Genomic DNA, 13,947 nt, shown 5'->3' on the forward strand with positions numbered 1-13,947 from the left:
TCATGTTTAATATCTATTTTGTGGACTTTTTTGACCCATGCAGGAAGAAAATGAAATTATAAAATACCAATAGAGAGCCTTTGTACTGGTATGATACTAAGACTGCCGTGTCTGGTTACCAGAAAATTTAATGATCTCCTGCTGTTTTGGTAATTGCATAAGTAATGCATCAGACTAAATCACCAGAGCAGTCCTAGGCACTCTCTTTATTCCATTTGCCTATCTACCAATCACAATGTTATACTGTAGATATCATTGTGATATCTGAACATCTTAATCCTTTGAACTGGTGATAAAAATCCTTTTGGATTGTTCTTTCATGCAATTATAATTAAGTGCACATGAATCCAATCCTGGGTCATTCTTCTGTGAGTGGCTGTGTTCCCATCCATTCCCCTCTGGGATGTATGTAAAGCAAAGTTCTTACAGTTCATTTGGAGCACTAAATGTATTTATATGTTTTCCAACTTCTAGAGGATGTGGCTGTTTGCATCCTTTTAGCTCTTCATCAGTCTCCAGAGTGAAAGCTGTAGTATTTCTGGGAATGTCATTTTTTTTCTGTGTAGCTAGTGCATTTAAAAAGAATTAAATACATGAATAATTGTTAGTTCACTATAAGCACACAGGCAGCAGTGCCCACAAATAATGAACTGTTTTGCTCCCTGGCACAGCAGAAAGGATGCTTAATATACAAATGCTCTCATCTGTAAGTGCCAGTACTTAAACTTTCTCTGCTCAACAAGGAAAATGAAGGTAAACAGCACGAGGGAGAAGGTAGTGGAGCTCCTCTTCCTGCAGGTCCTTTGTCAGGAAAAGACAAGGCCCAGGGTTTTCTGATAGCTTCTCTTTTTCTGAGAAACTGCACAGAGAATTTGTAAATAAATCGAAGATTTCAAACCAGAAAGAAGGAAGGGAGGAAAACAGAAAATCTGAAGAGGGCTTTACACCATCTTGCTCCTCCTCGAAGGCTGAAGTCCTCCAGTCTCAGAGCTGTTGCCACTGTGGGACCATTAGTGTCCAGGTCAGGACCTGCATGTGACTCCTCTGCCTGACTCAGCTCCATCTTCTTGCTCTCAAGGCAGCTTGTGTAATACTTAGCACCATTAGCACCACAACAATAAAAGTCACATTATTCAGAGAGGCTTTTCTTAATTGAAATACTTTTGTGCTTGCACTTCTGCCAAAATGAAAGAGCAGATCAGTTGTCATTGAAAACTAGCTGTTTGAAAGGCTAGAGGGAGATGCAGCCTTTTTATAGTGATTTTTTTAAAGTGAGATTAGTTCTTGGAAAGAAATGTAAAACAAATGTTCAGTGATGTTGGTAACTGGATGTATTTTGGCCATATTTTGGGCAAGTACTGATCACTAAACAAAATTTCTGGTCCTTGGCTAAAAAGAGGCACAGAAGTGCCTCAGAGCTACCCAGGTGTATAGAGCCCTTCCCAAGGCCTTTTGTTGGAAAGTAGATAAACTACAGTTATGTATTATTTTCATTACTTGCTTTTAAAAAGCTATAGGATTAGGGTAAAAATTTGTTATTTTTAAAAACATCATAAACATTAGGGCTTTATTTAGTTTTGACCAAAAAAAAAGAGATTAATTTTTGTAGGGTTGCTTAAAAACCCTTTGTTTTTAAGCTTTTGCTTTTTAAGGTGGTTTTTTTTGTATTTGTTTTAGGTTTTTTTTCTTTGGTTTTTTTTTTTTTGTGGTTTGGTTTGGTTTGGTTTGGTTTTGGTTTTTTTGTTTGTTTGGGGTGGTTTGGTTTTTTTTTTGGTTTTTTTTTTTTTTCCTTTGCAAATATGAGATATTTATTCCAGCTGAAAAACTGCAATTTCATTTGGAACTTTTAAAAAGCACCAGCTAGTCCGGGTGCCACTCTACAAATATAGCAACAGTAAGTTTGGGCTTATCCTTGTTGTTTGCACCACCCTGTCATTACGTTTAGATTACGTTTAGTGTTTTAGAAAACGGGAGAACACAATGCTGTCTTAATTTACTGTCAAGTAGTGCAAGAGAGGCTAATCAGCCTTCATTGATTAAAATCTATGCAGCATTTTTTAAAAAAAGTATAAATTATGTTAAGGCAATGAAAACTTAGACTCTCTGTCAAAGTTGGCTGCATCTTGGAGCAGTGCACAGCTTTCCAAGGGAAAAATGGGAACCATGCTGGAAGTAGAGGATACAGCATCACAATTTTCTGCTTTATAAACAGCTGTCACTTTGCTTAGTAAATGTGTTTTTAAATATGCTTAATCTAAAATATGTTATAGAAAACCTCTTGAGAAAAAAAAAGTCAATGTGATGTATTGAATTAAAGCTTTGTATTTGGATCGAGGCTACAAGTCTTTTACTATGACATATTTTTCCTTGTTTGTGACGGCTTTCTTCAATTCAGATGTAAATTATCTCCAAGTTTATTCAACTAAGCCCAATCTAATTGCATATATTTCTATAAAGTAACTCTACTTTTGTTTGTTGCTCAAGTTGAGTGTATTATCTGTGTAACCCAGAGATATTTCAATAGGTAAAAAGGATTCACTGTATTTGTTTGTGTGTCACTCTGAAAATATAGTTTTTTAAACAGATCTGGTACTTTACCAGGTGTGCCTTTAAGTAATTTCTATTGCATTTATACTTTAGGAGGATTAGAAAAGAGAGTAAAAGAACTCTTTGTCCGTTAGATTCATTAAATGTATTCATGCGTGTGTAAGTGGCATAGAGGCTGTGCTGCTCGGGAATCAGATCCTTGTCCTAGGGTGGAGAGAAAGGTGAAGGGTGTGATATTTACTGCTTGTGTAAGTGTCATAATAATTGTGTATTTGATTCTTTATTTTTAAATTACCTTCCTGGGCATTAAGCCATTTTTTTGTGTTTATCTTTTCCCCGCACAGTTAGGGAGGGTAAGGAACCACACCTTGTGAGTGGTAAAAGTACAGCTGCTCAGGATGTGAGTGTGTAATAGGACAGATAGGTCAGCAAAGGTGAAGACAGAAATAACTTAAATGTTATTCTAGAAGGAAAAAGACTTTGCTATAAAAATGTATTAAAATGCTGTTTAAGCTAGCACTAGTTTTCATTTTTGGTTGATCTAAAAACCCAATTAATTTACTCAGAATGAAGTGTAAGCAGCTACTACATTCTTACAGGAGGAGTATAAGAGTTAACATCACTACCTCGTGCCTTGCAGAGTCATAAATAATTTGAACTTCGAAGTGGCACAGAAGTACTTCAACTAGCTAGTGCTTAGTTGGAATAATCACCACAGATGAAGCCATAGCTCCAGTGCACTAAAACCTAAGGTCCCATAAAACTGAATCCATAGTTGGAATAAAAGTTTTTTTTTATCAGCTTGAACCTATTTCAGTGAAAGCAGCTCAATGGCAAGATCTGACCTGGCAGCAATGAAGTCTGTAGCACCTCTGGTCACGTTGCTGGAAGGAGTGTTCCCTGAAGGGAGGGGAGTGTTCGGGTTTCCACAGAAAGTCATTTGCCTGAAGATAAAATCTCCTGGGGCACTCTCTGTGTTCAGGGCTTTGGGACAGCCCTGAAAGCACCTGCATGGTATTGTACAGGGTTCTGTGAGCTTGAATGTCAGTAATTTTGCTGTCACTTGTGTTACGCTCTCTGCTTCTGGAAATTGAGTCCCTCCTCTGCCACCCTTCTCACTGGATAAACCTGGAACACTTTACAGTCTCTTTTCAAGGGATTTTAATTCATGTTCCACTATAATATAAAGTATTGGGCATTAGTAATCTCACAAAATATTTGAAAAATACATTCAGCTGGTTTCACAGTGTGATGCATGAGGTGACTCCTAGAGTCTGTGCTTATGACTTTTAGAAAGTCAGTTATTGTAGGACTTGAAGATACTTATTAAAATGTACCTTTAGCATTTGTTAAGGCCTTTAACTAATGCTGAAGGTGAATTTTGAACCTTAATCAAGAAAGAATTCATTCTGCCATAAAGGTGGAACAGATGAAATCAGATTCAATATATAAGCATACTTCAATGGCTTTCTGTGTAATTGCTAACAATGTAGAATAAATCTTCAACAAATAAAGGTGTAGGGCTTTGGGACAGTGTAACTTATATCATGTGCAGAGCTGTTTTGGAAAGAGCATCATGAAATGGCATTGGAGCCAAAGGGTGTCAGCTCTGTGGGCTCCAGAATTTATACTAATGGTAATGAAACAAGGCACACAGATACACATCTAACGGCATTCTGTACTTTTCATTATGAAATAATGCACATAAATATAAGTGAATGAGATAAATATAAATTATTGAGATTCACTAGAACACTACACTGAACACACCTTTGCAGGCTACAGCTCTTTCCTTTGATCTCTATTATAGATGATGCTTTGGTTTCTAATTCTGTTTTAAAATACTGTAAGTTAGAATGCATCTTAGGTCTTATACTTCATATGTTTACAAGAGAAACCATTTCTTTTGCTAGGAGGTGTGTTCACTAATAAGGCTTCTATTCTTCATAGTAAACAACATATTTACAAGCCACAAATAACAAAGTAGAAGCTGCAGAAGGGTTGTGCTGTGATAATTAAGTACAATGGCGACCCATATGAACAGAAAATGCCAAGGAGCTAAAACAAAGCAACAACAGCTTTGTTTGTTGACAGATGTAGGAGCCATATTGTTAGTTAATTGGGTAATGGTGTAAACATTTGCAAACTCCGCTGTCCCTCAGTGAATTAAGCAGCACACTGAAATTATGGTGAAAAGCTGCACAGTCCTTGTGCTGCAGGTACTCCAGAAGGTTCCTAGGACCCTTCTCACTGAGGAAGGAACATCATGTGTTGTTGTTATTTAAGGCACTTGGAAGTTTGCAAACCTTAGACTAGGACATGTATCTTGAATTACGCTCAAGTGAGTAACACGTTTCCATATGGTCACAGCCTGGAAGGTTGTGTTCAGTGCCCAGGCATACTTTTGGGATTTTTTTCTTTTCCAAGTGCAAAAGAGACATGTTATGACTCTCCTCCCTTTTCTTGCAAAATAAAAAAAGCAAATGAAAAACCCCAACCAAATGGTTGCAGGATTTGAAAATGCAGATATCTAAATTAATACAGGCTTGTACTGAAAAGAAGGAAAATTGCTTCTCTCAGGTGCCCAATGCCTCAGAAGCTGTGAATTGCACAAACCCCTCTTTACCTCACTCCCTGCTCAGTAACAGACTGTAGCAGAATACCAAAACATTAAAAAATGCTACAAGATACTTAATTAGCATACTTCTGTAATCACAAACTTAAATGCACTACTTTGGCTGTTTTTTACATAACAGGTTTGCTTTCGTAGATAATAACCTTTCAATAATTCAAGCAGCATCTGTGCAGGAATGCATAATTGGACTGTAGATAATAGGAATCTAAAATTGAGTCTGGTTTTTGTAAATTATTTTTCTCTTCAGACATTTAGCAGTAGCTCACCACGGTACATGAAGTTGAAGAAAATACGTTCCTGCTTTGGGAATAAAAATAATGCATCTGTTTGGTTTTTGGGCTTGGTTTGGGTTTTTTTATTATTTCATTTAAAAAAAATGCTGCAGACAGATGAAATTACATTGATTTTGATGGTCTTAGGAAGTGATAAGCCTTGAATGTTTGTTTAAATAGTAATTTTTCCCTAATTATTCAATAAGACAATAGAAATGCAAATATATTTCAAGTTTGCCTGATTTAGTTGGGGGGAGAGAATGAGAAGCAATGCTATTTTTGTTAATAGGTAACAGGATTAGTCAATTAGGCTTTTAAGAAAATTACATGAACATTTCTTATTAATTCATAGCATTTCATGTGCTGGACCCTTAATGTTTTCTGAAAACATTTTTAGAAAGCAGTGGCACGTTGTGATCATAGATGAAACAAATTTAACTTTGGAAAAAATGCTTATTGGCATGCATCTGCATTTATACCTATGGCATAAGACTAATAATCTATTATTCACAAGCAGACTTCTGATAACTGGTGTGCTCACACAACAAAATAACCAAAAACAGAATTACCAGGGAAAATAAGTTTAAAAATGGAAGAGAAATATTTCAGAAAATAGTTCCTCTTTCTACACGAAGCTTTGCAGTATTCTGAAGGATGTCACAGCACTGGCTTGTAAACTTGAATGTCAGGACACTGGGACACTTGTCATTAATTTGTCTATAGAAGTAAATATATTGTGTAATAACCACACAATTAAACAGTTTTCTCCTGGCCTGGGGTGATTGAGGTGTTTGGAAAGCACTGAAGTGAGTGGAAGGTGGGTGTTCTACCATGTGACTTGGAGCAAGAAAGGGAGTAGGAAAATAAAGTTTCCCTTTTCAATGGAGAGATCCTGTTGGGTTGGCTATGCTGCTTGCACCATCAGTTTGACTGAAATTTTGGGATGATTATCTAGGAGTGCAGTTTTATTTTTCGTCTTAACTCATGTGTTCTAGTAAACCTTGCAAAAGTTCTTGACTTTTACAAAAATAGATTAGTGCATAAGTTTATGGTAGAGAACCAGATCTTCTTGGAATTAATGTTGGGGATTCTGTTTTTTTATTATTCTGTTCATTGTTAATACAAAATAATACTTGTAACAACAACAGAAAACACAATATATATTTCTTAATCTGCATCCTGGAAAATAATATTCACTGCTTCAGTCATCACTGATGGAGGGACTCAAAAATCTTCCCAGTAAAAGTCTGCACTATGAAGATAAACAATTCAAGTCTACTTACACATATCTTTGTGTTCATGTATTTACAGGTGACCCAGCTGGATCCAAATAAATCATTACTGGAGGTAAAACTGTATCCTCAAGAAACCCTTTTCCTAGAGGCAAAAGAATAGATCAAACAAGATTGTAGGACTAATCATCCTTTGATAAGCCAGAGGCACAGCATCGAGAGGAAGACTTCTCGGAGCACCACCTTGTACTGACATCCAGCTCAGTTCCATGTCACAAGTTTTGCCTCTTGCAAGAATCCTGAAAAATTGAAAAAACAAACATAGCTACTTAAAGTTTCACATACATGAGTATATGTTTCCAACCTCAATTAAATGAGCAGAGGATAAAGTTCTGCTATGGACACTGAACATTATGATTCTGTTGCTCACTTATCATCCAGCTTTTGTTATAATTAATGCACTGTTAAAATGTGAGTGATTGTTAAGTAGAATTTTTACTCCTCAAATGCCCCTTTTTCACCAAGGAATCTTGGACATTTCTGCCTGTACTTTTGACACTAGAATGCTGTATATTTGATATCTCACTGAGCCAGTGCTCTCATATATATGCATTTTATTTCTGTGTTTGAATTTCTACTTTGTCAACTAATTTAAAAAGGCAGAAAAAAATTAATGGGACATTCTCAGCCATGGAAATTTAACAGTATTATAGTAGAAAGCATATAATTTTTGTTAGTACTTTCTGACTTCTTTGATAAGATGTAAGGTTTTGTTTGGAGAATATAGTTTGACATATATGCGAGATATTTATTTACTGGTTCTGCTTTGGGTCTCAGTTCCAATTCAGTTTAGGAAGTATTTTCCATTACATTGCAGTGTGAAACTGCTTATTGCATGATGTGAATATTTAAACATTAGACATGGCCAGTACCAGAAACCTGGTATCTTGCCAACACTTCAGGAATCAGCTGATATTGAATATCAGCTGTTAAAAACCTTTCAAATACCAGATACAAAAGTTCTTTATTTCTCCTTGTGAAAGAAAGGGCAGTTTCCATTCTAGCAGTTTTTCTTCATTCTGGCACTTGCTTGTCTCCTATTACTCTGCTGGTTTAAAGCACCTTGTTTGGTTCATCAAACAATGGGTATTTTAAAGGGTGGTGTAATAAGAAATCTGCCTTATTGTTGCACACTTTGGACATATTAACAATACATTATTGATCCCGTCTCAAATTAAAGAAACCGTAGTTCTCTTGTCTGAAATGTATGCACCAGCTACCTGCTACCTGACGTGGAAAAATCTAGTACTTTAAATTTCTCAACCATAGAATGAGCATACTGTGCAGTTGATGCCAAACATGCATCAAAACTGGTTTATTTGGGGTTTGTTTTTTTCTCTTCTTTTTTCTTTTTTTTTTTAATTTTTATTTTTCCCCTCCTTTCCCTCCCCCTTTTTTTTTTATCTCTGGGCTTGCAGGAAAGTGCGCATTAGCACTACAGGATCATCATCTGCAAACTAAGTTTTTTTTTGTTTAAAGCCTGGCACATTGTTTTCCATCTATGTTTATACGTAATTCATAGTGTTTATTGTAGCTGAATGAGTTCTGATTTGAAAATTTTATACTAAGCTAAAACCAGTTGCACACATCTTTTAGTCTTTCTTTTTTTCTTTGGAAGGATGGTGATATAAAATTAAATGTATGCCTATTATTAAGATGTTAGTGATGCTGATATATTGTTACCTTTACCAAAAATGCGAATTTCTGAGCGGGCAAAGCCTTATTCTACCTTTTATAATTCTGTAATTAGTGAGTGCTAAACCAGACACTTTTAGAAGTGAAGTATCTATGACAAAAGGTTTAGAAGTGTAAGCAAATTCTAATAATTTGCAGTTCACAAATAAAAGAATTCCTAGCCAACAGAATGATAAATGTATGTGTAATGGGAAGCTGAATGCAGACGCTTCATTCTGAACTTTCGTTTTCTTACAAAAAAATTCCACTGGGTTTTTTAAATAAGAAATTAACATGGGATGCAGGTTGGGGTGATGCTGTTTCTACAATCAATCACAGTAAACATACAGCAGGATTTTAAAGTGATACATATCTTTTTTTTTTTTTCCTTCTAAGTTGGCTTTTGAGGAAAGGAGTTGCTGAAATAGTGCTTCATGAAGCAAAGCAACCTTTCAGCTAACTTGTTTATATTAATCTGTTTTGTTTAACTTCTGTTTGATCTCATCAGGCTGTTTTCTCTCACTCAATTTGATTTCTGTATTTTGACTATATATTCTTTACTTTGATACTAGTTTTATAAAGTTATTAAATGTGGCTTGAATATTTGTTGAACTTGTTGAAGTCAGTGCTCCCAGGGTTGTTTGGCCTTTTTTTTTTTTCTTCTAAACTCTATTATTTTTCCCTCATTTTGTTCATATTGCAAAATACACTGTCATTATCAAAATGTTCTAGTGATAATTAACTGGAAGTGTTCAAAGTGGTGGCATTACTTCCCTCTGATATAAAGATTTTGAGATCAGTATACAGGGATCATTCTGCCACAACGTAAACAAGTGTATTGCTCTTTAAATAAAACGTTAATGATTTTGGTCCTTAAATACTTTGGGCCTGATTTCAAGAAGCAACCATGTCGAGTCACCTTTCTGAGTCACACCATCAACATAAACCAATCCCTGTGTAGAAATATTAATATTCTATGCCATCATTTTCTGCTCTCCTGGTATTCACTTCACCCGCTCTGCTGGCATGGATAATCCTCTAGTCATTCGAATTTTGTACTTCAGTATTACCCTAGAACTGTAACACCATTGCTACATCCCTGATTCTGCCTTTTTATCTTCAGGTTCTTCACATTAATGGATTCCCATTAAGGTGATTAATGCATTAGTTTTAAGTCTTAGGGAATTACTGTTGCTGAAAGGAATCCCGTGTGATGTGTCAGCTTCCGTTGCTCGTGGGGTGAAGGTGGGGCACGCTCTGGCTTTGGGGGAAACTTCCTGCCTCTTGACAGTGGTGTTGGAAATCGTTATAGGGACCATGCAGAACACGGTGTTTGCTCTGTGCTCTCTACATGTGCACCCTTCAGCTCAGTGGGAGTGCTGAGAATGTTTCTAATGGAGCTGTGTTGGAGGGTTTGTCTATTCTTTTTAATGTAGCAGAAGAGGACTTTGGCTTTCATAAACTGTACCTACTCAGTGACATTAGAAACTTAAAATAAATTTTCAATTGCAGCAATATTTCTACTAAACAGTTATATGATTTCACTCCTCTGTATGTGGGGAAAATCAAATCACAGTACCCCAGAGTCACAGGACTTACGTGCTTCATTATCCAGGCCTCATGTCCAGGCTCCCTAAATGATGCATGAGAAGATTTCAGTGCCTTAAAAAATAACTTCCAGAGCAAGCACAAAGCACATAAGTGGGTGTCTCTACACAAGAAGAGTCACTACCAGGCAGAACCAGAACCTGCTTGGAGCAGTCAGTCAGAAATGCTAAGGATGGAGATGTCTTATGGGAGCTATTCCTCCCTGGGGCAAAGGCTTCCCCTCTGCTGCCTTCTCCTGAGGGCTCTCAGGTGGGGCACCAAGGGAGGCACCAAGACTTTCCACCATTTGACAAAGCACAGGATCCATTTTTATTTGGAAACACTGATGGTGGCCTCCTCCAGAGGAGTTTTCACTGATTTTAATTCACACTTTGGTTTTCCCAATATTGTGAGGGCCTGAGGAGAGACAAGTTCCTGTGCTGGATATTCCCTAGTCTGCTTCATCACCACCATAGCACAGGTAGTTTTAATGCGTGTGCTGCCCACTAGCAAAGCTGTTTGCCAAAATACAGAATTCCTCTGAGGTCCTTGAGAGGGAGGGTGAAAATCAGTCTTTAGGCTGGCAGCTGTGTGCTTGCCTGGGGTGAGCCAACCCAGCCCTTGACAGTGGATGTTCATTGCAGCCATTGATCTTTTTGAACAAAAGAGCTGACGGTGGAAACTCGATGTTGATTCTGCACCTGAGTTTAGTTTAGTTATTCTGTTTGTGTAAAAGAGAAGGCAACTGCAGTAGCCTTAATTATATTTTTTTTCTGGATGGGTCATGCAAGAAAGCAGAAATTACTGTACACTGTACACAGCATGAGACATTGTTCTCTACCTGAAACTATTTCCCCCACAGATGACAAAGATGGAGAAATACCAAGTTTAGCACTAAATGTGTCAGGATCCAGGAAGATTTATACTCAATTTAGTCTGATATAGATGTATATTTCTGCCAGCAGAGCCAACTCTGCCCCTACCTTGCACTGGAACCAGGCAAACTAATTAAAAAGTGACCATTTTTTTCCTGGAGCAGTTTTGAGGCTGATGCAGCTCACTGATGGGAGTCAGTGAAGATGAGAGGAAGAGGAAAGCAAGGCCGCTCCCCCTGACAGCATTGCTGATTTTTGTAAGATGAAATTGATCAGGTTCCTTGAAATATTTTTTTTTAATATCTCGTTACTACCTTTGCATTTTACATCCTTTTGTTTTTAATTTTGATTATATTTCAAACAAATTAAATGCTATAAAGGTTTGGCTGTCTGAAATTTCCTTAAATCTTGTCAAAGTCAGCAGCCCAGAATTCATGAAAGGCTGAAAAGGCAGATGAAAAGTCCCTTGAGTGTGTGCAGTGAAGGCAAGGCTCACTCCAGATCCAACTCTTGGGAGTCACTCCAGACCCAAGCAGCCTAAAAGTTTCAAAGGGTTTTAATGTCTCATTAGATAGCAGAGAATCCACTCCTTAGCCAGGGCTTTCCTCTGTGGGTTCTTTTGTGTAATAAAGACCGAAGTCACACTGCAGCCTTAATATAATTCAATTAAAATGTCACTCAGCTGCTGGTTATAGGAGGAGGCTTCATTAGTTCCTGTGATTACAGAACTACTGGTTAACAGAATTGTTATTTTGTACTTATTACCCCAAGTTTCCTTTGCTGTTTCCCAGCTCCATGTTGTGGCAGTGTTCCCCAGGATTCCACAGTTCATCGCTGTTCCCTTTCGATCCACTCAGCTTCAATGAGTTTGTGTTATTTATTAATAGCAAAAGCTCACCACTGATCCCTTTCTCCAGGAAGTGGTGGCTGAGTACCTTGAATAACACAGGTCCCCTCACAGATTCTTGAGGACATGGCTGAAATCCTCTCACTGTGAAAATTGCTGCTTTCTGCTTCCAGCTATCAAATCTCGGATAATGTTACTTTTTTTTTTTTTTAACTCAAGAAAATATGTTTCCACTGTAGTAATAAACACCACCACAAATGACTAGCTTAGTTGTTTCTATTTTTAATAAAAGGAGTCTTTTACACCATAAAAATATCTTCCGGCAGGTTTCCTGTTTCTGATATTTTTAATAAGCCTTTACATCTTTGGTAGTTGTTCCTTGCAGTCTGTCAGTTGTTTAATTCAGGATTTGAGTCTTCCAAAAGTTAAATTTCTATGGATTTTCTGATTTTCTTTTTAGTTTCCTACTTTGAGTCTGTCTTCCTATTACATCCTTGAATGTGCTGGTTCACACGACCCAGCTGCTTCTTGTGGGCATTCTGTAGTCTTTTTAAGTCAGATACATGTGTACTCTGAGGATCTAAGATAGTGTCTTCAAAAAGTTTTGGTTACAATCTTAGTCTTTTACCTGTGACTTTAATTTCTCTTTGTTATCTTCCTTTTTATGCAGTTTTCTTCTAAAAGGGTGATTTTAAATAATCATTAGCATTTTGTAAAGTAGTGAATGTAAGTATGTTTTCATTCACCTAAAAATGTAGTTTCTATCATTTTATTTGCCTCTATGCTTTATTTAATCTACTGTCACAGTCTCCGTTAGCATGAGTTACTATCACTGATAAGTATTTTATACCTTGTAATTATGGCATCCTACTCATGATTTTGCCTTTTCTAAATTTACAGGTAGACCTCATTTGTTGTCATTTGAAAATCCCCGTTCTATTGCAGCTATTTTAGGAGCTTAAAAATTATTCTGATGTGTACTTTAGGAATATTTTTCATTTTGTGTAGGCCTATTTGCCTGTTTATGTCCTGATTAATTAAGACTGATTGCATAAGGGAAAGCATTTCCGAACTGGTGGCAATGAAGAAGGAGTTTTTTTTATGACAGCTATAAAGTTGCTGATGCAGAAGAACAAAATAATTTATAATCTTGTGGATGCAATAAACAAAAAAGGGGGGAGATATTTTTTAGAACCTGCGATTTACAGAGAACACTCCGTTGCTGAAATATACTTCTTCAAGGTTTAGACGAAGGTGAGTCAGACATTGTGTGGCTGTTGCAGCATCGTCTAACGCGGGAAAACCAAACCAAATAAACAAACAAAAACACCACAGAAGTGATCCCGCCTTGATGCGGGTCCCCCCGCGCCTTCGCACCTCGCTGCCGCCGCCTCCCCGGGAGATGCCGGCTTGGCGGAGCGGGATGGGGGCAAGGCACCTCCCGGGCTTGGCCCGGGACGGGCCGGACCGCAGCCGCCCTTCGGCCTCTCCCGGGCGGGACGGAGCCGTCGGGGCAGAATTCCCGGGGCGCCGGAGCGCTGCAGCGGCCGCCGGGCGCGGAGCCGCCCCCGCGGGTCTCCCTTCCCTTCCCTCCGCGGCCGCCCTGGCTCCGCACCCGGCCCGGCTCTGCCCGCACCTCCACCAACAATTATTTAAAAATTATTTAAAAGATAATTAAAGCGAAGTCAAAAGAGAGGGAAGCATTCGGTGCCGCGCCTTCCCCCGCGGCCGGGGGCGGAGAAGGGGCCGCTCAGCCCTGCGCTGGGCGAGGGGCGCGCAAGGAAAAATTGGGCATTCCCGGGGGAAAAACCCAACAACCCACGAACAAGCAGCCAACAAACCAAACAAATGGGGCCACATGCTCGGGCATCGCCCTGGCGCTGCCCGGTCCCGCGGGGCTGATGGCACCGACCGGGGCTGGACGGTGCCGTGGGAGATTGCGGATGGTCCGTCAGTAACTTGAAAGAACTCTGTGTTTGTCTTAGAGCCCCTTAAAATACCGCGTGTCAACTGGAAAAAGAATACAAGAATCATTTTTTGCCCCAAGTGCGTGTTGTTTTGGATGACGCTGTTCAGCGGCTCTCCCGCCCCTCCGCAAACCCCCTCGATGTGTCTCTAACGATGATAGACTGTGTTTATCTATCGCGTTCCGTCAGGATTGTTCTGCTCCTGAGCTCCTGGGGCAATAAACACTGAAGGGGGGAATCCTCTGCCAAAT

The 13,947-nt window shown here is 38.5% G+C and overlaps 1 protein-coding gene across 1 annotated transcript in view; it reads left to right on the plus strand.

Annotated features, from left to right (window-relative positions):
• The window catches only part of FAF1 (Fas associated factor 1), a 152,648-nt gene extending 143,638 nt beyond the window's left edge, over positions 1-9,010 (plus strand). The window contains exon 19 of the mRNA XM_053950465.1: positions 6,766-9,010. Within this exon, the coding sequence (XP_053806440.1) occupies positions 6,766-6,849 (84 nt within the window). The 3' untranslated portion in view covers positions 6,850-9,010. The remainder of the gene's footprint in view (positions 1-6,765) is intronic.
• The last annotated feature ends 4,937 nt before the right edge of the window (positions 9,011-13,947 follow it).

Source organism: Vidua chalybeata, chromosome 9 (assembly GCF_026979565.1).
Source record: "Vidua chalybeata isolate OUT-0048 chromosome 9, bVidCha1 merged haplotype, whole genome shotgun sequence".
Taxonomy (NCBI): domain Eukaryota; kingdom Metazoa; phylum Chordata; class Aves; order Passeriformes; family Viduidae; genus Vidua; species Vidua chalybeata.